Consider the following 26,362-nt stretch of genomic DNA (forward strand, 5'->3'; position numbering starts at 1 on the left):
AATCATCGAAATGCAGTTTTTTGTTTTATTAATTTCTAAGTTGGTAACGCACGAATAACAGCTGATCAACAATGGTATTCTGTACTGTTATGTTAGAACTGTGTATTAGTGGTGTTTTGCAAGCTACAGCAGGAGATCGGGTTCTGTGAATCGTGTTATTAAATGCAATTTTTCTGTGAGTTATAATTCGATTGTTTATTCAGCGAAAAAATGCCTTACTTATTTACATCAGAGGAATACGCTGATATGGTTTTTATTTTGGGTTACTATAATGGTAATGCTAGAGCTGCTGTAGAAGAATATGAACTACGTTACCCTAATAGGAGGATTCCAGATACCAAAACAATTTCAGGAACTTTTCGTACTCTTCGGGAAACAGGATCACTACCAAGTACTAGAACCAATTATGAACGAGCTGTCCAACTTGATGATGATATTGTTATTAATGCTGTTCATCGCAGTCCAGGTGTAAGTACACGACGTATTTCTAGGCGGATAGGAGTTTCGCAGTCAACGGTGTGGAGGTCACTTAATCGAAACAAATTTTATCCGTTTCATAAACAAAAGGTTCAACATCTACAGCTAGGGGATGGTCCGCTTCGCTTGGAGTTTTGCAACTTTTTGAATATTAATAATCAACTCTACAAGCGTATTTTGTTTACGGATGAGGCACAATTCACTCGGGATGGTGTCAATAACTTGCACAATGAACACTCATGGGCAGAAGAAAATCCACATGAGGTAGTGGAACAGAACTTTCAACACCGATTTAGCGTCAATGTCTGGTGTGGCCTTTTGCACAATCGGCTGATTGGACCTTTCATATTACCTGGACGCCTAAATGCTGAGTTCTATTTGCATTTCCTTCAAGAAGAGTTGCTGCAGCTGTTAGAGAATGTTCCTTTACATCTCAGACAAAATTTGTACTTCCAGCATTACGGAGCACCTCCCCACTTTTCACGTGCCGTTTCTGCTTACTTAAATCATCAATTTCCTGGACACTGGATTGGTCGTGGAGGGCCTCACCCTTGGCCACCAAGATCACCAGATCTATCTCCATTGGATTATTGCATCTGGGGATGGATGAAAGACATTGTATACAAGACAAAAGTGAATTCTCGTGATGAATTAATTGCCCGTATTATGGATTTGGCTGTGCAGATACAGGGAAGTCCTGAAAAATTAAGAAACGCAACAAAAGCAATACACAAACGTGCTGAAAAATGTATTGATAATGATGGCCTCATTTTCGAACATCTATTATAAAAAGGTGCGTACGGTTGGCCCAACCTGATTAATTTTGCTTAAAACTAGTAATGTATTATACTGAATAAAATCGATTTTTTGGTACTTATTTCTGTTTTATTTTAGACTTTGATTATATCAATTTTCTCAGATTTAAATTCTCTACAATTAATATTTGTTGATTTTATGTATTTATTACCAATTTAACAAAGTTATTGTACATCAAACTTAAAAAAACATTGTTTCGTGCCCCAATTTTTTGCATTTAACCCTGAATCCCTCAAAAACTACTACAGGTACAGTTCTGAAACCTATTTTATTAGCTTTATCAGGTAAAAATACATAAGAATCCACGATATTTCTTACTTAATTAACCTTTCCAAAAGTTCAGTATGGCTTTATTTTACTCTTTACCCAGGAATTCAGGCGAAATCTTTCGCTAGCTGTAACTCGCTAACGAAGCGTTTTCGGACCTACGTTTATATAACATTTTTTCATTATTTTTTCTAGTACAATGTGCTGTAGAAGTGGGGGGAGAACTTCATGAATCACCCTGTATAGTGTAGTATTTATCAAAATTTACTGTGTAAAATCTTTTGGAATATCACGATCAAAATGTCAATTTAGTAAATCAATTTATATATCAGCTGTCCAATCCCAGTCGTATACCAGGAAGGATTTGTTGAGCCAATAAAACTATAATGACTTGCAAAGTATGTAAGGATTCAGTTAGTTTTAAAACATTGCTCGACATTTATACTATAAATTATTTTAGCCATCTAAATTAAAACACTATTAAATTATGATTTTCACACGTAAAACATTGCAAGGGTTATCCTGAAAATTAAAAGCATTGCACCTTGGACATAGCAGTGTATTGTTTATTAAAGTAGGAGGATGAAAACAGTGTACGTAATAATTGTTATGTTTTTTACAACGCCATTATGGGTTTAGTCCGAAGAGTCGTCGCCTGTCTTGATGGCAACAAAAGTGACAGTTTCCGACTGGCAGAAATGTAAAGATATCTACCCCGATCACCTCACACCTAGACAGATTTGTACCTACGACACAAAAACTGGACCTTGCAATGTAAGTGTATTAATATATAACGACGAATATATTAGTTATCACTAATTGCAATAATTTTAGTTTATCTTTGAAGACTCTTGATTAGCGAGTACATAATTCATGAGTTTTATAAAATGTATCACAGCATTTAAATTTATGAACCTGCATTATTCCTGTAACGGACATATAATATCTGGTGGTTTACAAGTTAAATAAGTTCTTACACTAAATATGGTACAACACCACCCGAGATTTATTATAAAGATGCAAACGTTACTATCAAACGTTTTCTCTAGCCATATAATTGTACAATTAAAGTTATAATATTATTTTATTGGTTTCATTGTGAAAAATTTTTTTAATGAACGTGGTAGACAATTTTTATCCATGTCATATAAACAAGATATAATTTTTTTTTTAATTCGATAACAAGTCAAGTTTATCAAATCTGTATTTTTCCTTTATTTGATTGTGACACTTTCCAAATTATTTTAGCGGATTAAAATCTCTGATTATTTTTCTTTTCAACGCTTCATTTCCTCAATTTTTTTAAATAATGTTCGGTGAGATAAGATGTGGGTTTAATTTTATTATTTCAATTTGCTAAGAATTATCTTAGGAAAACAAATTGGAAGTTTAGTAATAACATTAATTTAATTATAAATCATATACACCAAACAGTTTCTAACTTCTATCAATTTACCTAACCTAATAACAATTCTATATGAGTAAACAAATAATGTCATGTACAGTTTGACTGGGGAGACCCGCTGGTGTACAAGGGAGCGTTGTACGGACAGTTGATTGGGATCAACGATTGCCTCTCTAGTCCGGTCGTTTACACTGATATTCCTGCATATGCTGACTGGATCAAAAGTGCCATACAAGAGTGATTGACCAGACATATAGAAAACTACAGTGAATAGTATAGATTGTAACAGAGCTTATTTATAGATGGCCTAAACCACCATATGTGTTAGTACAGCAATGATATTTACGTTGTGGTTTTATTGTCTTAGATCCATCCACATTCCCTCGCAAACTCCTGTTCCAACTGCAAAAATTAGGCCAGTTTTTTATATGCATCAAATTAGCTTTGTCATTTAAGAGGTCAATGTATTGATATAGATAAAAATGAGAGATATCAAAAAATTAATTAAATCTTTTATCTAATATTCACAACTCGAATTCGTATACGTGACTTATTTTTCAATCTAGCATAGGAAAAGTATACAATCTTTTAGAATTAATTAGTAATATGAGTAATTATTTGCTGGTTTTTTTTCTTTTTGATTTAAAGTAGTTCTGTTATTTTAAGTTAAGTGATTTCTTTATTGCAAAAGTGTGGTTTTATGTTGGTTTGAATACTTTTGGAGGTATAGATATAGATTATTTCTTCAGTCTAAAAATATTAATTAAAATAAAGTAAAAATAAAATTGTTGAAGCCAAAATGACGACCGGTTGTGGCTTTCATGACCTGAGGTTGGCTCTCACCTTTGAGGACCACTGGCTGTCCTCACGGTGCCTGTGTGCCGGTTTTAAAGATTGTGCCTCATGTTTCAAATTTTAAATAATCCTTGACAGTCAACGTGCTACGTTCAAAATTGAGCTAGGGAGAGTACTACAATGCATAAGTGTGATAAAATCAATTCTTTACATTGAATTTTAACGTTGAGTTTCAAATATATTATTTTATCTACTTACTCTATGAATACATGACTCATAAAGCAGCCAATGTAAAAATACTTATTCCGTGGAGTAGCATTTCCTTCATTGACCTTAGTGTTGTCCATATATAAATGAAACTTCATACACAAATAAGACTATAGATGATTAAAACTCAAAACTGAATAAGAAAATACATACAAATTGTTAGTGGGACGTCCTACCTTGTACATATGAACATAAGATACGTATACAAATCTTCCGCCTCCATTCTTAAAGTGGAACTTCATTCAAAACTAATATTGTTAAAGTATTTGTATAAAAATTAAACAAAAGACAATGTATTAGATTAAGTAATAAAGAATAACGTAGGGGCTGGAAACAGGCAACACATGATATGTTTACCAGAAGTAGATGAAATTATTTTACCGTCCAACTTACTTGAATAAACTTTATTACGCTCTGTAAAATATTCATTTAAACATTAAATTTGCAATGTAATAGTGAAATTTATTTCACTTCACGTGATGTTGACTCACATGTGCGGGCGCGTCAGCATCTTGGTTCGACATTGTAGCTGTAGTCGGAAAAAAGTGAAGGTTAGTAGACTAGAAGTTTTAAATTCGCACCCGAAGTTGTAGTACTCATCATTAATATCTAACTCAGAGACTCGAAGTTAAACCCGCGGACATGGCACGCGAGGTGTTGCTCGGCAGCAGGACCGTTAGCTACAAGTTCCCGAACGAAAAAATTAATAAGTGTGCTTATTAGATTGTTAATCCATAATGAATTTAGTTCAAAGACCTTTGGATGTTAATTAAATAGTTGCCTTGTGTTTCGAATAAAAAATATATGTACAGCTATCCGAGGTTTAGCAAGCAAGCTAGGAGGCTTTGCACGTGTATGAGCACTTCTGGTTCCAGTTAATTATATGTCCGATGAGTATTCCATGTTCCTAAGAGAATCTGCCATAAATTGTACATTTATAGCTATTAAAATTTTCTTAGGTCTAAGAATTTTTTTTCACATACATGATTTTGCTTTGTTTCCCGTACAATAATATATATATTATAATTATATATATATATATATATATATATATAATGCAGGGCAGAGTATTAGAAAACTTTTGTTGGCGACTTAATATGTACATTGCTCGTCACCTGGACAATATCGTTTCCAAAACCTTGAAGAAATAAAAAGCTTTTTTATCATTTCGGCTGTTTAGAAAAATAAAACTATCTTTATTAAATAATAACAGTTAAAAATAGTAGTATTTATACTTTTAATTGCATGTACATTCTGACTGTGACTGGGTGTTAAACCGTCTCTCTGATCCTGCCTTGTACGTGGATGTGCCTGTGTTTTTCGACTGGGTCAAATGGGCCATGAAGCCCTGACCGACAGCGAATTCTTGGTTGAATAAATAATGAATTTTTTGACATCGTTGTTTTCTTCTCTAATCAACATTACTCTATGATAAAAGACACGTGTATGTCGATTAGGCCACAATTATAGTCTTTGTAGAGTCTCTTAATGTTCATCTCACCACGACTTAATTGACTTCTTGAAGTTTGTTTGTAGGAAGAACTTCTGTTTTTCATCAGATAACTTGATGATTTCATGGAATTTTTATAATTTGTGAATTTGATACGAAAGACTTAACAAAATTAAAACACTATTCACGTCACCTTCTAACTCGTCACAATAAATGAAAACCGATTGAAGTTTAGAATAATATTTTTAGCTGAGGATATCAAATACTAATGCAATATTATAAAATACGTGACTGCTATTTTGAAATGAGAATTAAAATAATTCTCCCATGTATTTTTGGTGAGACAACTTGTTTTAAAGAGAAATTACTTCTTGAGATCGGTGTGAACAGTTGTGAGCCTACCAGAGGCGTCGCTCTGATATAACGGTCCTGCCACGCCATTTCATTGTTCAGAAAATTTATCTCTTTTCGTTATTGCTATTTATACTTTCACCATTTTATCAAACGTTTACTTAAAATTTCTACTGCAGTGTAATAATCAATAAAACCTTACAGAAAACTGAATTTAATATTTATTATTCTAACAAAAAATATTATTTTTACTCTCGATATAAGTCTCTTAGTAATGGACTCATTTAAACCTTATAAAGGAATATCGAAATCGATTTTCCCTTGGTATAAATTAAGTTTCAAATGAATTTCAGTCTTATAGCTAAACTTGATCAATCCTTGAATTTAATGTAGAAATGATCATTAAAAATATTTAATATAGATAAAACATTATATTTTTGAGGTATTTTTAGCCTTAATACAGGCAGACCTAAGAAAAATTTTGCTACCTAAATTAATGTAGAAAATTCGAAATATATGCGTTCTCATCATATCATAAAAGATAGGATTTTTTATCAGTCTCATGGTATTTCATTATTATCAAACTCAAATCTTGTCTTTATATAAATGAAGTGTCATTCTACAATTTAGGTCTAAACATCTATTAGTTTTTGTGTTATAGTTCAGATATACAAACAAAAGTGTAATTTATCCATCCCTCCCCAGAGGCCCCCAACGAGTATTCATAAACGCTCCTCACTAACACAGCTTGAATGTGATAAATACTGTAACTATGATACGCAGTCTTTTATTGCACACAAACAATGCTGAATGTAACAATAAAAGTAACACCAAGAGTGTGAATCAGTTAAGGAGGGGGGGGGCATTGCTGTTTTGTAATCGTAACCGGTTTCAAGTGTTTCATTTCAAGCTGCTGTAATTTAATATTAGTTTTTGAACTGGAACTGACCATATTATGAAATTTAAGACCGGTCTTTCTCGGTGATAGTATAATCAAAATAGAGATATTTATTTATTTTTATTTTGAAGTTGTTTAAAAATATTTGTTTAATGAAAAAATCACTGTAAATATCCATCAAGTTTGAACTGATTTTACATAAAATTCCGTTACAAAATTTATTTCTAAAAAATTTAGTTTTTTATTAGTTCTGCACTTGTAAGTAAAACGTCAGTACTAAATACCAAAAGGAATCTATTCAGATTTATGAATCGATTGGATTTTTTACCTTTTGACATATAGGGTTTTCGTCAAAAATATATTTTACAAAATAATAAAAATTTTAATTAATCGCTATTATTATGGTCCTTATATTTCTTTGCAAAACTATTATCAAACAGTTAATATTGAGCGAATTCATATTTAAAATATGTACTTCATACTACAGTAATACATTCCTGATGGATGACTACGTTGCCATTAACTAGTTAGTGTGTAATATCTTTTAGTTTAACATAAGAATAAATAGGGAAAGTGAAAAGAATAAATACTATAAACATAACTTTTTCTTTCCTTATTTGGAATTATCATATTATTCTTCAGATTTAACTGTTGAAATAAGACTGTTTTTCAATTAGTATTATTTGAATGTTTTGATGCGAAAATGAAACCTAGAGTTTTTAGTTCGGATAATGTATTTTAGAATGAAGAAGAACTTTTTTGTGTTAGAACATACAACACCTGTTATGCTTCCCAAAACGGATAAATTAATTTTAATTTTCAACTTACATGAATGAACTCTGTTATAATTAGCAAACTATTAAACTTGGCATTTGCATTGTAATGCTTTAATACTTTGATATATAAATAATTCAAAATAGTAATTTCCTATAGCGAAACTTTCTAACAATATTCATTTTCAACGCTTAGCTCTCATTTTTGTGTTAATTGCAATTTTTTATTTATATGATCAAGACCACAACAGAGTAATGGTGAGTGAGAACCCCGAACCTGCAGAGATCCATGGATCTCAGTCATGATGTTTTCTCTTTACTTCATGAGAATAGCAAAAGGAAAACCTCAGAGAACCTATATGAGAGGGAAACAGACTGCGTTTTGTTCCATTTATAAGACCAGTGCTGCTACTCTACCTTTATTTGTGTCATTAATCTCAATATTTATTGAGTAAGTACATCTGCTTGTTTTAAGCAAGTTTCTTTATAACACACAATTATTTTCAACATGAGAACTTTAAATTGCCATATTATTTCTAGGATGAAGATTCCTTTTACATTCCAGGAGAGCAATATGGTCTATATTATAGTTTCGATAAAATAAATTATAGGCTTTGGAGACCAGAGTCAATTCTGTACTATCCACTGCAGAAATGTTTGTCTAAAAACTTTTGCTACTTAATAAATACACGAAATTTGTGCGGGCAGATTACTTTTATTAAAACATATAGGCAACATGTCATTGAATCCTTCCTCATTCGGCTTGAATAAAATATTTAGGAAAACATGAAGTGTTACTAAGGACAAGTTAGTATTTTACAGGAGTTAATAAAATATATTCCAGGCAATGGAAACATACTTTCGAACTTAGATTGCTTTTAAATAACATAAAAATAAACGAGCAAAATGAGCCTATGAAAAATCATGATATGCGTGCTTGGAACAAATTTCCCCATTACAAAGCTCACTGAGATCTACGCTATTATATTTGTAATACTGAGTCAAATATTTAAAATACATTTAAAGTCCTTTATATAGTTAAATAAATTATATCGTTTTTTATTCTTAGAAAACCAGTTTGTGAATATTGACATATTAGTGGTTTTAATTTTGAAGAAGGGAGATCACATCTTCAATGTGGTGCTAAAAATATAGTAATTGGTTAAAATTACATTTTACTAAGAAATAATGAGCTAAGAGACAGTTAGTAGTAAAATGTCTTCTAAAGCAAACATACTAATTCACTGCAAATATCGCCTAGAGAAGTGTTATAAATCTCAAGTATAAATCTTGTCACAGTTTTCTGTATACTCTTTTGATAGGATTTTAAATTGTTTTAAGTAAAAGGTATTTAAATTGGTGCAAGAAAAATTCACGACCCACTATTCTTTTTATTGGTTTACGGTCGTTTAGCGGATTACGCTCTGTCTCTGAGAGTAACACAGAGACACTCCTAATTATTTAAACTTCACTGATGCACACAAACACCTGCTACTATCGTACGTAGTCTTGGTGTGCGGTCTCAATTCGGGTTTGCGGAACCGATCTGTCCCTGTACGAAGTACACACACTGCACTAGGCCTCGTCAGGTGTTTAATATGTCACACAATGCAGTTACACTTTAATATACAACCTGGTGAAATACAACCAGGAATTGCGCTTTTATAAAGCATGAATTGTCGACGCGACAATCTCACTACTACACACGGTAAAAATACCATATGATTGCGCGGTGAAACATATCAGTGTGGTAACCTCATTTGCTGCTCTCAAAAATAAACTAAAGAATCTGTATTCTTTTTATTGGACATTATTTTAATGCTTTGCAGAGTGCACAATACTTAAAGCATTTCATGAATTCAGTTTTGAAACCTGAATAAATTAAAAGGAGAAGTAGCCTAGCATAAACATTTTTAAAGCTATTTTAACGTAACAATTTTCGTGTTGGTATGTTTTTCCATACAAAAAGATAAAAAGACAGAAAACGAACGGAGGTACCTGGATAAATAAAATTACGAAAGGAATCCATGTATCTGGAAACATACTAATGTTTTTTCACTCGATTCTGATGACCTCTCAAAATGAAAATTTCTACAGATATTATACAATTATAAATGAATATAAATAAATATATATCTACATATATATATATATATATATATATATATATATATATATATATATATATATTATCTTTGGAAATTTTCAAAATCAAATGTCTCAAGAAACCTCGTAATAAAAATTTAGCAAAATATTTTTATAGCTGTAACACATGCGGATTCGACAATATCTCGCAAAAGTGCTGTCAATATCTGGGAACTGGTGACATCTTTGGATATAGCCCCTGTGATCTAGGTAGAAGCGGCGCGTGTACTTGTGGGACTAAAACACAAAAAGTCATGTGCCATCAATGGAGTGTTAATGTAGATGTTAAAACGTTGTTTCAAGCAGTTAATAACACCACTAACAAAATGGGTAACTGTTAATTGAAGATTGGTATCTTCCTATCAAAATTGAAAAGAGCAAAAAATATTCCAATTTTCAAAAAGGATGGTCCTTTGCTCATCAGCAACTACCGTCCGATTTCAATTCTGCCAGTCTTGAAAAAAGTCTTTGAGAAAATCTTTGTTGAACTACTCAAATGTTTTCTGGAAAATTTGGAAATTGTCAATCCCACTCAATTTGGATTCAGAGAAAAAAGTGTACAACAGCTGCTGTAAAAAACCTCATTGAGCAAGTTGGCGATGGACTGGAAAGGCGGGAACATGTGTTACGCGTTTTTCTCGACCTCTCCAAAGGATTAGAGTGTGTGCGTCATGGAACATTGCATCACATGTTAGAGATGTGTGGAGTACAGGGTCTGCCTTTAAATGAATTGTGTCTTGTCGTTGCAAACAAGAGCAGTGTGTATAGATTTCGGACCGTATCACCAAAATGAAAGATCACTCATGGAGTCCCGCAGGGATATATCCTTGGTCCAATTCTCTTTTTCATTTACATAAATGATCACAACCAATCAATACAAAATAGAAATGTGGTTCATTAGGTGGTTGATATGACTCTCTGCGTCAAGGCCAGAACAGTTCAGGACCTCGAAACAATTATGTTTTCTGACTGATGATCAAAAACAAATGTCATACAATTTGCATTGAGGAATCAAGACTCTGAAACAAAACCTTCAGTGTTTGTGGAGGATGCTCCACTCCAGGAAACACTGTTAACAATATTCCTTGTAATGTACCTAGATCAGCGTCTGACTTGGGATAACATCACTACCAGTTTTAATATTAAAACATAAAAACGTAAGTGCTTGGTGTCTTTATCACTGATTGTATAATACCCTAAAGTTACTTTTTACAATAAGTTCGATTCTTGATACTAGGTTTTATAATGGAATTCACCATAATAGTACTTAAAATGAGAGTCCACCTTAATTACAAATAAAAAACCCCGAAATCGCAGAACACACTAGGAAACACACATTACTGGGTAAATGTAGCACAAAATAGAGAGGATAATACAAGAAAATGATTAGGCTAATTAAAAAAACTATACAATACATAAATGTTATATTTAAAAAAATTATTTCATAATTAATTAATCACGAATTTTCATAATGGAAATCTATTTATAGAGAAAAAGATGCTACCCTAGTAGATATTTGTACTGGAGAAACATGAAAAACTAACACTTATGTCGAAGATTTGGTAAACTCTAATAAATGTTGCCAAGAAAGAAACACAAACAGATATGATAATAATAACAAGCACCCTCGGAAGGAAATGTTTGTTACTGGCAAAGGAACTTAACAACATGCCAGGAGTACGGCCAACATAAGGCCAGTACTTAGAATCTATTTGCTAGAGTGGTAATGATATTTTCCATAGAATGGGTGCACCATTCAATTATTCTAGCAAAGGAGAATCAAAGCGCTTAAACCGAAAATAAGAAATTAAGTTCCTATAAGTTTGTGGAACATACAAACTTATAGCGTACAAAGCAATATTCACATGTACGTAATAAAAATAGTATGGCGAAAGTGTATAGAATACTTTGTAAACAGTTAAATAAAGTAGAATCCTTATGTGAAGAACAAAAATTAATAACAATGTTATATGGAAATGAAAAAAACGAAATATTTTCTAAAACAATAAGAGTGAGCAGTTAATAAGTTCCTCTTTTTTATAGTTATAATTTGTTTTTACTGATTCAATGCCTGTTATAAAACTGTGTTTATGTATTTTTTCTACTTTAACACATTTAATACTTTAATTTTCTCTTCGTGTAGTATTCTCTTTGTTAATCGCTTATGAAAATTATTGGAAATAAGATGTTCATTAATGATTTAATAAGCCTCTTATAAGACTTTTACAAGAGTATAAGCTGTGTGTTTTATCTAGGTGGCTGAATTAACAAGGCTGGTTTATGTTGACCAATACGTCGTAACAAAGTGACAGACAGTCAGACAATTTTGAGTTAAATTCTTGTCGGAAAGAGTATTATTCGTTTAAATAAGCCTAGACATATTTGCGTTACGTCTTACATTCACCGCAAATTGTTATCCAAAAAATCCTGTTTGATTTTTTTTTATTTTTCAGAAAATTTATGTAATTATGTAAAAAACTGCATTTTTCTCCAATTTTTATTTTGTAAATAATTTTTTATTGGAGCTTTCTGAAATTTCATGAAATTGCAATTAAAAAGACCATAATAATTAATTCACATAACTTTATGTGATACTTATTACCAATAAAAGTAAGAAAAATGAAATTTCTTTTAAGATTAAAAAAAGATTTAAACCAATATTCTGGTGAAATTTAAGTGAGATTCAATTGTAAAATTTCACAAAAACTTGTCCATTTAATAAGCTACTTTTTAACATAAAAAGTATTTATTCCTGGTTTAAATAGCTGGAGAAAAGTGAAGTTGAATGTGGAAAAGCATAGACGTTTGTAACAAACAACACTAATACAAGTTGGTATTAAAGTTATAATATACACTAAAATACACTAAAAAGGACAAATTTTATTATGATTATGAGTAAAATGGTGAAACATTTGTTGTTCAGCTAGTAATGATAAAAGAGAAAATCCTCACACAGTTTTAAAATTTCATATATCATTTTCAAACTGCCTGCCTTGTTTCCTAAGACATGCTCTTGCTCTTTTCATCATCGCTCTAACTGTAACTTTGAAATATAAGGTTTGGCGAAGTTTCTCAAATGCTGCTAATATTCTTCCTCTTAGTTCTGGTTCTGAGTTTACTGGCGTGGAGTATCTTTCATGAATCTCCAGACAAAAATCCATGTATTCTCTTTGTTAATCGCTTATGAAAATTATTTGAAATACGAAGTTCATTAATTATTCAATAAGTCTCGATCAATAATAACGATAATATGTTTTAAATTCTTTGCAATACCAATTTAAAAGCTTTTAGCGTTGTATTGTATTCATTATATGCAATACGAAATAATTACAAATATTTAAAGTGTCGTACTTATTCTGCCATGATTTATTATTTTATTTAAACCTGAAAGTTGTGAAAAAATTTGTTTCAAATACAAGACGTTAGCGACATCTGTGATTAATAAATTCTTTACAGATTTGTCATTCATATTTGATAATAAATTGCCTCTCTACAGTTTGTGTTCAATACTTTTTCTAAATATTATTACAAGTTATTTAATACAAAATTCTCAAACATAAATTTGAATGATTTATATTTTTCTTACAATCACAAAAATAGAATAAAATCGTCTCGTCACTCTACGGACTGTTTAATTCAAAAATCTGTTTGGCAGGTCTTGGCATTCCATTTAAATTCATTAATTAAAAAAATCTGTTTAAGCAAGAAATTATCTTTTATTTAGGATTGATTATTAGCAGTAATCTAAATATATTACAGTGTTCTTGGTTTAACGTAATAAAAATTAGACCAGTGAAAGTTATATGTTTTACCTTCTACATATCTTAACTTCTTATAATTAATTGTTATTGGTGTGAATTTAATGCGATTTAAACTCTTTATGTTGTTCTCAGCTATAATGTAGGCCATTATTTTAAATAAAATGTGCACCCATGAAGTCTATAGCAAGGAGACAGAGTCTATACTCTCGTGATCTGTCATCGTCTATTCTCCTTACGTATTCCTTATAAGTTTATCTCTTATTATTTGTAAATGTTTATATTTTCTATTTCAGCAAAAATCTTCAGTATATTACAAAAAAAAACAACCGCTTGGAATACAGTAATTTTTTAGAATTATTTGTCCACATAAAACGTATGGGGCACATTTTCACGCCTACGCCTTTTTTATTTCTTGAGGTTTAAATATATCATAAGGGATTTTTGTGGGGTAATTAATACTTTTGTTTCATATAATAGATATTTTGAATAATTATTTTAGATTTACCTTCTTGAGACCCACAGTACAAAAACGTAAATTTGGCACCAAAACATATACTATAATTTCCGACAGAACCATTAATCGTAAACTGTTTTTGTTTTAGTTTCTTATAAAGATTTTAAAACTATAAATGATATCTAAGTAATAAAACTGTACAGACACATTAGCCAACAAAATATTATCCAATATTCCAAAGATTAATGCGATTTTAAAAATAATTTGTAATGAAATTACAGTCTAATATATCTTTACATGTAAGTTGATTTATAAATTTCATAAATTTATAAATAAGTGAATAATATATATACAAGGTAGACCACCAAGCATCACTTAACATGCTTTGTTAAGATTTCATACAAAATCTCAATTGCTCATTTATCAAACTATGTGTTGTCAAATACGATTTGTTTATCCTGAAACTTTATCGTTGCTATCATGATTCTTAAAAACCCAATGTAAAAATGTTCGCTAACTAAATTTCATTAGGTATCTTACAGAATCATCAAACTTCATGTGTCCTCTGTAGATAAGAAGCTTCATGTAATATTTCAAGTCTATACATCAGTTAGTTCACCAGATATAGATAAGATAGATAGACAGACATATAAAATGTTTCCAACCGCTAAAGTGCTTTACTTTATTAAAGTACGGTTAAACAAACGGCTAACGTAAACTTGATTTGTCCAAAAACTTAATCGAAATTATCCATTAAAATTCTGCATATGGATCAAATATGGCGGTGGACAATGTGAACTAAATATTATTTCCAATACGAAATGACGGATTTTTGTGGTTCAGTAAGAATATTTAAACAAACATTGTAAACTGTTTTGGATGAACGCTATTATAAAACTCCTCATTACATACTGAGTAAACAAAATAATCAAAACACATTGGCATCACGTTTATTGAAAGCAAAATTAAATGTTACTGAGTTTTAACATTATTTTTTTCAAAGACTGCTAATAAACATAATTGTTCATTACATTTTTATAAAAAATGGTATAATATAAATAGTATATGTTAAATAAATTATTACTAAGTAATGAGTTGTCTAACACGTGAACGTTTATATTTTAACCGCATCCATTGTATAAATAGAGGAGGTCTTTTTAGTAATATTTTAAATTAAAAAATAAGAATATTTTAAGTAATATGTAAGAAATATTAGAAGGCTTTCAAAAAGCTGTCAATTTTATACATTGCGTAATACATCTTGTGCAAAATCACTTAAGAGAATAATTTTAGCTTTGGAAATGTATTTCCTTGTAGCCAGTAAATTTCCCTGTCCTTCATTAAAAAGAGCAATGAGATCTAATCAGGTGTAGGCAAAATTTTCTTTGAAGTATCTATGATATATTAAACAACAATGTTATCTCAAATCATAACAATTATTGGAAAATCAAACACAAATAGATTATCTTAACTTTTTCTTAAACTGTCTTGATAATTTTATGATATTTAAACCCGTACCACAATTCATATTAAATTAAACATTCTAACCGCTGGTAGGTTTAAGTAATATCTTTTCCTTCAGTGATCTATAAATACTACAATGAAAGTGGCATTTATTTATTTTATCGTGATTCTCCTGAGTTTATGTAAGTAGTGTTAGAAATAAGTGATTCTTAGAGTGGAATATTGTGTTTGGCAATGTATGGGAGTGGTGGAAAATATGAAAATATTGAACGATAATTTGTTAAAACAATCTATTTTACTACTATTATGTTCTTTATGTCGTATGAATGACATGTAGTAACCGAAAAGGTTTTTACTAGTAACGTTGTAATAGGGTAATACCAAATCTAAGATGAACAAAGTAAAGATAATATTATTGTTCACTGATACTTTTTTTCACTTTAGTGATGGTATCCATTAATAAAGTACTACTCCTTAAATTGAATTTACAACAAGCTTTAGTAAAATATTAAATTTTGCTATTTTCCTGCTAATACTACACACACATACTTTAGTCTACTTTTATCTATTATGAAATACATAATTAAAGTACAATATAAATACAATTCAATCTGTCTGTCTGCACATTATCCTTGGAATATATTCATATGTCGACTGCATCTATTAGATATGTACAACAATATATTAGTAACTTTTTGAGAATGGTAGGTACATCTTAGTAACCCACAACACATATTTTATGTGTACTATTTAAAAAAGGATATATAGGTTAATTTAAATATACATATTCTACATTTAAAAAACGTTTTTATATAATTAGTTACTAGCAAGTACACTAATTTACACCATCACGTAAACATCTAGCGTATGTGTATGTGCATTACTCAATTACGTTATACTTATTTTACATAACTATTCTTAGGTTCTCTGGTTAACATATGTTATGAGGCCTATTTATATTTCTAATATCCTTCCGATCTACGCCCTACTGGTCTCTAAAGTTTTGAAAATCCCATTAAAAATTATTACAGCAAACAAATGTTATTATTATGTTTAACGTAATCAATTGTTTGATATAAACTTATTTTATGACCTTATGAATGATGAATTCAACTGTTATTATACTTTTCTTTTAATTTGGAATCTTGAAAGGAAACAATAACCTAGATACTAACAAGAATGTAATGTTACACGACTTGGTCCCGTCTCCTGTATGGCATGACGATTGCTATTTACTGTAGAACAGTGGTCATTTATCAGTACCTGGAATTGTGTCTATATCATTTGTGTTAATTTACAAAATGTGTGATTAATTTGATTAAATACATGATATCTCTTATATCATGTATTATCCTGTGCAAGGGACTGACACGTGTTTCCAGACTTACGCGTACCATAAGACAAACTTTATACATAAAATTAATCAATTATTATTAAGGTTATAATTTTATACGGATCGATACGACGGTAATACTCATAAATCCGCATGCGTTTTTGGCAGACTTTAAACGTTTAGCAGGATTTCTAGTTCCCGTAAATTATTTTTCCAATTGGGTATGTATATTTATGGACATTTTAATTTAATCTAGTATTTCTTGCTACATATTTCATTATGCCTTATTTACCCGACAAGAATATATATTACATAATCAGGTCTGAGAAGCATACTTTAGTCAAGAGACAACTAAGATGGATTTTACAACAGTCCTTAAATATATAGTGCAAGATAAATAGTAACATTCTTGTTTTTAATATTTATAGTTAAAAGTATTATTTTACTTAAACATTTAATTTTGTTATCTGGATATTGTCTTACCCCATGCTACACAGAGTTTGAGGAAAACCCTTAAATAGGAGATATTGTGAGTATTAAGCTTACTTTAGCTTCCACAACTATAAATGTAAAAAATATTAATAGTAGTACAATTGGCAAAACACATGTTTGGCCGTTAAAAAAACATTTTTTACACATAATTTTTTATTAAATTTAACAAGATCTTGAAATAATAACATCTTTGTTCAAATGTATATTTCGGGAGTAGTGGACGTAGCTGGGAAGGAATTTTTAAATAAGACTAGGGCAACCAGAGACTTTAAGGAAATCCATTTTAAATTTCAGCACGATCGGTTTTTACGCGATAAAATAACATGTATTTTTTTAACAACACTTTAGCAAAACAAAGATTTCAATCTTAAGTTAATTCGATAATAATTGTAATAATGCTAACAATAGTAATTTATCCGTACATACGTCGCACTTCATTGGTAAATATCCTCAGGCTAACAACATAAGCAGTAACAATGTTACGCTTTACAGGTTTGGCAAGAGGGCTACAAATTCGGGGGCAACATTCTAGGGCTAACATCGTAAGCAGTAACAATGAGAAATCCAGTCTTGGGATAATTAATGGCAAAACCACTTCCATTCAAAAATTCCCATTCATAGTAAGTATAGCTATTTGAGTGTATGCATTATTTATTTAAACCTATCATAAATACATATCATAGCATATCTTGGTTACAGTGTTTACAATATTATCCTTCATAATAATTGGAAATTTGTTCTAATTTAATCATTTATAATTATAATTTAAGAAAAATAAATTAGAATAAGAGCATTATCCAGACGAAACTGCTAAACTGTTAGTATAAGAGAACTTTTAATACTTGCTTACAGGTATTAAACTACAGAACAGGTAGTGAAACAGGTACTCAACAACAAAAATATACATATACATATGAATTATTTTTGAATCAATCAAATACATAATTTAAATATTAAAGATACTATAAATTGTATAGCATTTTATTTATTTACGTATAATCTTGTACCGTTAAAACTCTATTTATGATTTGTAAGCATGTGTTATTTATTTAATATAGGAGTGTTGAGTGATCAATAAACATACATATTCTTGGTCATTAGTAACTTAGACTATAAACTATAAACTTTACCTAAAAATTGAATGTGTGTAAAACATATGGGATTATTATTAATAAATAGTGGTGGTATCCTTGGCGTATAGTACAACGCTGTGAATAAATGTCTGCATATTAGCAGATTTAAGCTGTTACCATATATTTTAACTCCTGTTGCAAAATTACCTATTGCAGGTTGCCATACTCCTGGAAGATGAATTCTTTAACACAGGAGTTATTCTCAACTCTCGCTGGATACTGACTACTGCCTACACTGTTTCTTGGTAAGACATAAACAATCGTTCTTACTCTTTCCATATTTTACTCATGGTAAAAAAAATACTGTTTTAAAACCCGAAATAAAGACCCGCACTTTTTAGAGCGTATCTTACTTAGAAAAGTGTAAAGATCTAAGTTTAATATTATTCTAGCTTTATGTAAAAAAAGATATTTAATGCAAATAATATTCTTTTGCTAGCTAAGACACAAAATATTTTGTAAATATCGATAATCATTGCTATTATTAGCTGACACCAGTGAAACCTGTCCAAAGGATCCAGTCTTTATTAGAAATCAAATCAGGCCACTGCTAATTTATACATATTGAATTAAAACACACACACAATAGCGCGCGCGTGAATATATTTATATATAAATACATATCATTGAAATATATTCAAATAAATATTTATACATATTTAAGTGAATTTTTATTCTTGAATCACAAAAATTACTTCCTCCGAAGAGAATGTGCATGATCTCGAGAACAAATTGATATATACATATTAGAAATTAAATTATACTATTAGGGCTATCAAGTGCTTTTAAAGATCCAATCTTGATTAGAAATCAAATCAGATCACTGCTGCTTATACATATTTAATAAAACACACACAAACGCCCGAGCGTGAATATATATATATATATACATACATATTTCTATGAATTATTAATGAATCAAAAAAATTACTCCGAAGGGAGTGTGCATGTGGAGACTGTGTATGTATTTGAAAAAGATTATGATTAAACAAAGATTGAATGTTTGTTGACTTCATCTGTCTACGTGATGTGGGATATCTCAAAAACAAATTGGGATGTGAATTTGTAATATTTCATGTATCTTATTTTATACTAAACAAAGCTACTCTTTTCATTATGTTATAAAGTTTAAATTTGGCACGGTGAAATTTTGTCATTAAATATAGATTTGAAAATTAGACATAAACAAAAAGGTTTGTAGGTAGTTTTATTTCGTCCCCTGCAGACCTTATATGCATTATATCAAATATTACATTAATATTAATGTTCCTGAGTATTGCGGAGACAAAAAGTACATTGGTATAGCAAACGTCAAATATCTAATAATTTTGACACACATGCTACATCGAACTCTCATTCATACATTCATTTATGACACTCACTCTGCTCCATTCATTGCCAATGATTTACCCACCTCAATTCGAGAGTAAGCCTTCTGATTGTGCGGTGTCCCAGTTATACGCCATAAACTCGTTCACGCTATAAAAAAGGTTTGACACTAATCAGCTTTTCAAACGAGTTTTAAATGCTTAAAGTGCAGGCGGATTTTTAATTTAAATTGGTAAGCTGTTTATGAGATGAACTACTGCCTGTGAGGGCAAACTTTCTTGGACTACCGTCCTGTGTCTCCTTGTTCGGTAGTTTTCTCTGCCTCTTGTCTCGTACGAGTAAACTTCCCGACCATTGTTCAAGGTAGATTTAAGCATACAATATGACGTTGTTTCTAAAATGTAGAGACTTGGCAGAGTCACTAGTTTCAATCTTTTATAAAACTGGTTAGCACGACCCTCTTAATTTTAATTTTGCCATGATGCGTATCGCTCGTTTTTCAAACTTGAACGGTCATAAAAATTGGTTTCTTGCACATGCACCCCACAGCACAAGTCCATACGTGAGATGTGGATAGATCAAGCCATAATAAGCCGTCATCATAACCTGAATATAACAGTATTTAGCTTGAGACCTCAACACTTAAATGCCTGAGGCTAATTTGGAGCAAACGTAATTGATATGAAAATTCCACGTCAAAACTTGTTCAAGGTAAATTCCAAGGAATTTTGAGAAATTGACCTCTTCTAATACGGCCTCATCCAGCACGATGGCCAGGCCATTTTCGCAGTCTGTCGAGCGCAAAGAAAAATTTAGAACATTGGATTTTGAAGAATTTGTTTAAGATTGAGGCTGTGAAAATGTTGCACGCAAATCTTTACTGCAACAAATAATATAAAATAATATAAAACAAATATATAAAAGTATTTGTTCTAAAACTGATTTTGTTTCATTGAAACAAATAGTCGTATCATCCGCATACTGAACGATTCTTCCGCAAGAGAGGCATGCCTCGGGTGCCATGGGACCCTAATTTGTCAAGCAGAGTAAGGTGTTCAAACACAATCGAACAATTTATATAGATCGAAAAACACACTTAATCAGCCCTCTACAATCGTCTCAACAAGACTCACAACTGCGTCTATCGTTCATTTGCCCTTTCTGAATCCAAATTGTTCATTTGAGAGCTGATTTTATTTGGTAAGAAACTGAATCATTAAAAAAGCTTTTCGAATATTTTGCTTATTACAGGCTAAATCAAGGCAGGCCGGTAACCATTGATGAGTGTTGGGTCATCTATTTTGAAGATTGGGATTACTTTTGAGATTTATAGGAGCGAGGGGAAAACTCCTGTGCGAAATGACAAATTAACTAATACAGAAAAATGTCTCAAATATGCTTAGAGCATTGCTTGATGAGCCACATTGACATTACATTAGTATCATTGGACCTTTTCGATGGAAGCTGCTGAATGATTCTATCCACCACTTCCTCAACGACAGGTGTAAGGCCATTGAGGTTACTGGACTTGGTTTTGAATGTGTTTTACTTGATGTGATGATGGACGAGGGCCCTGCTCACAGGATACTTTTGCAAAAAAACTCAATCTCATTAAACACAATTCGATCCCAAATTTTAATTTGGACTTTTTCGAATCTTTGACTTGTTGTTAATAATGCCCCCAATGGTTTTTGAAATATTTTTGGAGAATAGTATCGAATTTAATGTATCATATGATTTTGCAGCTTGAATAAATTTTCTATAAATATTTTTATAGTTGCGGAAAAAACTTTATTGTCTTTCGTGTTTCTGTTAATTTTGGAGAAAAGTTTTCTCTCAATTTCAGGATGTCTTTGGTAATCCATTTATTTTTCATGTTTTTATGACAAACTTTGACAGTTTTTGTAGTTTGCTTGTAGGACAGCAGAATATAAGATACAAATTTTCGACAATTGTCTTAAAAATTTTGAACAGCTGCTTTTCAGATTAAAAAGAATTTAAAAAGTTTTCAGCAAGTGAAACGTTGAGGATGGCGAAGTTTTTGGCCTTGCGTCTCTTATATATACCATACCAATATTTTAGTTCTCTATTTTGTATGGTTCGAGCAAAAGTGAATTGAAAAGCAGTATTATAATATTAATATTCAATATTATATAAGTATAAGGAAAACCAATAAAACCAGTTTTGCTGAATTAAGGTTTAAAAGTTTCAGCACAATAAGATAGATTTAAACATAATTGTGGCCGACAAGAAATAAATCATCTACTATGTTCGCTTCAATGAAAGATTCTTTATTTTTTCATTTATTTTTCAAGTTTTTATGACAAACTTTGACAGTTTTTGTAGGGCAGCAGAAATTAAGATAAAAATTAAGACAATTGTTGAAAACTTTGAACACCTGCTTTACGGATTAAAAAGAATTTAAAACGTGTTTTGCAAGTGAAACATTGAGGATGGCGGAATTTTTGGCCTTGTGTCTCTTATATATACCATACCTATATTTTAGTTCTCTATTTTTCATGGTTCCAGCAAAAGTGAATTGAAAAGCAGTATTATATAAGTATAAGGAAAACCAAAAAAACAGTATTTCCGAATTAATGTTTAAAAGTTGCAGCACAATAAGATAGATTTAAACATAATTGTGGCCGACAAGAAATAAATCATCTACTCTGTTCGCTTCCATGAAAGATTCTTAGGTTAATTTAACAGCCATAGGTAAAATTAGTACAAAGTCTTAACTACACTAATCCTACCTATAGATAATCAAAACAGGAACATTAAAGCATAATGTTATAATCGTTCAAATTTAAAATTAAAATAATATTAAAATCAAATAGAAATGGGTTTATATATTTTTAATTTGTTTTTATGTGTTTCGTTAGAAAAAGAATAAAACTTTTGGTCACACACTTGCTGTACCTAGCCAGAGTAGGTAACCTAACTTAAACATATTTATTTAAAGATACAATCACTTTTTATGTCATAAGAATGTATGTAGAGTTAATATTTTTTAGGTGTGACACAAGAGAGCTGTCATTCCGAATTGGCAGCACCGAGTCTAAAGATGGCGGCCAGATCTTCACTGTAGACCATTTTACAATCCATGAAAACTATACGGGCAAATGGGATAACGACGTTGCGGTCGTCAAGCTCAACAAGCCCATCACGTTCGGAAAGAACGCAAAAGCCATCAAACTTGGAACAGAAAGTCTCAAATTGGGAACTAAAGGTATGATAGCGGGATGGGGAGGGAGATCAGAAGTGAGTAGTAGCGATGTAACATTCTAAAAAATTAACAACACAGTAACAATCTAACAGGTAATATTATCTGCCAATGTTAACACCGTAAACGTACACCACACTACTCGTCGTAACAGACTTAAATAGGTTTCCATTGCTCATTTCATTCTCCATATGTCCTGAAGACAGGCAGAATGATAAACATCGTACCAACAGAGGTTGATAAAAGATTATGCATTAAGGAATTCATTCTTTAAGAAACGTAGGGTCATGCAAAATTTAAAATCTAAATATAAAATCTTTCTTGAAGTACCTTATGTGATAAATTCTCATTTTCGCTAATTACATTGGGTTTCATATAAGAATTAAATAATAAAATACTACTCACCAAGACACTATAATAAGATGAGTGTGTTAGAATAGTTTAGCTAAGTGTTTTAATATTTTATATGTTTAAATTTATAGGTGTATTGGGTTTTTTTAAATTAATTTATTCTTTTATCTTTCAGTTACCATAATATTAAAAACATAAGATCAATGAAAAAATATTCGCTAACTGTTAAAAACTGTTACATTTACCATCATCTACTCAGTGTTCCTCATACTAAAGAAGCTTTATGGACAATTGAGACTGTAGGTTTGTTTTGTTTAAAAATGACAGAAATGAAATGAAATTAAATTACACCATGTGTAATGAATTGATTTGGAAAATTTACTGATTCGATTTAGTGTTAATAACAGATACCAAAATACAAGCTCTGGGAGACATTGCAATTTTTTTTTAACTTTTGATCATTTTATTAAATTAGAGAGGAACATATTTTCTATCCATGAAGGCTGTTTTATTTCTCGTATCCGATATATCATAGGTCTATATAGTGTAGTATTTATCAAAATTTACTGTGTACAATCTTTTGGAATATCACGATCAAAATGTCTATTTAGTAGATTAATTCATATATCAGCTGTCGAATCCCAGTCGTATACCAGGAAGAATTTGTTGAGCCAATAAAACTATAATGACTTGCAAAGTATCTAAGCATTCAGTTTGATTTAAAACATTGCTCTACATTTATACTATAAATTATTTTAGCCATCTAAATTAAAACACTATTACATTATGATTTTCACACGTAAAACATTTCAAGTGTTATCCTGAAAATTACAAGCATTGCACTGATATATATATATATATATATATATATATATATATATATAATATATATAGATATTTATATATATAAGACAATTGGCACTACGCAATATGACAATACTGTAACTAAATTAAAACATTGAATATATATCAATGTGTTGATTGATATGATCTTTTCCATCCTTGGACATAGCAGTGTATTGTTTATTAAAGTAGGAGGATGAAAACAGTGTACGTAATAATTGTTATGCTTTTTATAACGTCATTATGGGTTTAGTCCGAAGAGTCGTCGCCTGTCTTGATGGCAACAAAAGTGACGGTTTCCGACTGGCAGAAATGTAAAGATATCTAACCCGATCACGTCACACCTAGACAGATTTGTACCTACGACACAAAAACAGGACCTTGCAATGTAAGTGTATTAAGATATAACGACGAATATTTTAGTTATCACTAATTACAATAATTTTAGTTTACCTTGGAAAACTCTCGATTAGCGAGTACAAAATTCATGAGTTTTATAAAATGTATCACAGCATTTAAATTTATGAACCTGCATTATTCCTGAAACGTACATATAATATCTGGTGGTTTACAATTTAAATAAGTTCTTACACTAATTATGGTACAACACCACCCGAGATTTATTATAAAGATGCAAATGTTACTATCAAACGTTTTCTCTAGCCATATAATTGTACAAGTAAAGTTATAATATTATTTTATTGGTTTCATGGTGAAAAGTTTTTTTAATGAACGTGGTAGACAATTTTTATCCATGTCATATAAACATAAACCTAAATACTGTCTACTGAGAGGTGTCATTTGCTTTTTACAAATTCGATAACAAGTCAAGTTTATCAAATCTTCATTTTCATTTATTTTATTGTGACACTTTCCAAATTATTTTAGCGGATTAAAATCTCTTATTATTTTTCTTTTTAACGATTCATTTCCTCAAATTTTTTAAATAATGTTCGGTGAGATAAGATGTGGGTTTAATTGAATCATTTCAATTTGCTGAGAATTATCTTAGGAAAACAAATTGGAAGTTTAGTACTAAAATTGATTTAATTATAAAAAATTTACACCCAACAGTTTCAAACTTATATCAACTTATCTAAACTAATAACAATTCTATATGAGTAAACAAATAATGTCACGTACAGTTTGACTGGGGAGACCCGCTGATGTACAAGGGAGCGTTGTACGGGCAGTTGATTGGGATCAACGATTGCCTCTCTAGTCCGGTCGTTTACACTGATATTCCTGCATATGCTGACTGGATCAAAAGTGCCATACAAGAGTGATTGACCAGACATATAGAAAACTACAGTGAATAGTATAGATTGTAACATAGCCTAAACCACCATATGTGTTAGTACAGCCATGATATTTACATTGTGGTTTCATTGCCCCAGATCCATCACATTCCTCCGCAAACTCCTGTTCCAACTGCAAAACTTAGGGCAGTTTTTTTACTGCATCAAATGAGCTCTGTCGTCCAAGAAATCAACGTATTGAAATAGATAAAAATGAGATTATATAAAAAATATAAAAAAAAACTCGAATTCGTACACGTGAATTATTTTGCAATCTGGCAGAGGAAAAGTATACATTCTCTTAAAATTAATTAATAATATGATTAATTATTTGTTGTTTTTTTTTTTTTTTATTTAAAGTAGTTCTGTTATTTTAAGTTAAGTCATTTCTTAATTGCAAGATTGTGGTTTTTATATTGGTTTGAATACTTTTGGAGGTACAGATACAGATTATTTCTTCAGTTTAACAATATTAATTAAAATAAAGTAAAAATAAAATTGTTGAAGATAAAATGACGACCACCCGTGGTTGTGGCTTTCATGGCCTGAGGATGGCTCTCACCTTTGAGGACAAATTGACTGTCCTCACGCTGCCTGTGTGTCGGTTTTAAAGATTTTGCATCATGTTTCAAATTGTAAATAATCCTCGACAGTCAACACGCTACGTTCAAAAGTGAGCTAGGGAGAGTACTACAATGCATAAGTGTGATAAATCAATTCTTTACATTGAATTTTAACGTTGAATTTCAATTATATTATTTTATCTACTTACTCTATGAATACATGACTCATAAAGCCAATGTAAAAATACTTATTCCGTGGAGTAGCATTTCCTTCATTGACCTTATTGTTGTCAATATATAAATAAATCTTCATACACAACTTAGACTATAGATGAATAAAACTCAAAACTGAATAAGAAAATACATACAAATAGTTAGTGGGACGTCTTACCTTGTAAATATGGACATAAGATACGAATACAAATCTTCCGCATCCATTCTCAAAGTGGAACTTCATTCAAAACTAAAATTTTT

The 26,362-nt window shown here is 30.7% G+C and overlaps 2 protein-coding genes across 2 annotated transcripts in view; both read left to right on the forward strand.

Moving 5' to 3' along the window:
* Positions 1-3,206, forward strand: part of LOC124363618 (transmembrane protease serine 9-like) — a 43,462-nt gene extending 40,256 nt beyond the window's left edge. Inside the window, exons 8-9 of the mRNA XM_046818876.1 lie at positions 2,200-2,334; positions 3,066-3,206. Of these exons, the coding sequence (XP_046674832.1) occupies positions 2,200-2,334; positions 3,066-3,206 (276 nt within the window). The remainder of the gene's footprint in view (positions 1-2,199; positions 2,335-3,065) is intronic.
* A 558-nt stretch (positions 3,207-3,764) lies between these two features.
* On the forward strand, positions 3,765-25,313 carry LOC124363619 (trypsin epsilon-like). The gene is made up of 3 exons (XM_046818877.1): positions 3,765-3,835; positions 22,625-22,871; positions 25,173-25,313. The coding sequence occupies exons 1-3, from the start codon at positions 3,765-3,767 to the stop codon at positions 25,311-25,313; spliced, it is 459 nt and encodes a 152-aa protein (XP_046674833.1).
* The last annotated feature ends 1,049 nt before the right edge of the window (positions 25,314-26,362 follow it).

Source organism: Homalodisca vitripennis, chromosome 5 (assembly GCF_021130785.1).
Source record: "Homalodisca vitripennis isolate AUS2020 chromosome 5, UT_GWSS_2.1, whole genome shotgun sequence".
NCBI lineage: Eukaryota > Metazoa > Arthropoda > Insecta > Hemiptera > Cicadellidae > Homalodisca > Homalodisca vitripennis.

Coding starts and splice junctions, on each gene's coding strand:
- LOC124363619 (XM_046818877.1), top strand. CDS start 3,765: ATGACGACCGGTTGTGGCTTTCATGACCTGAGGTTGGCTCTCACCTTT. Junction 3,836..22,624: donor GACCACTGGCTGTCCTCACG/GTGCCTGTGTGC, acceptor AATATTTTTTAG/GTGTGACACAAGAGAGCTGT. Junction 22,872..25,172: donor GATGGGGAGGGAGATCAGAA/GTGAGTAGTAGC, acceptor TGTCACGTACAG/TTTGACTGGGGAGACCCGCT.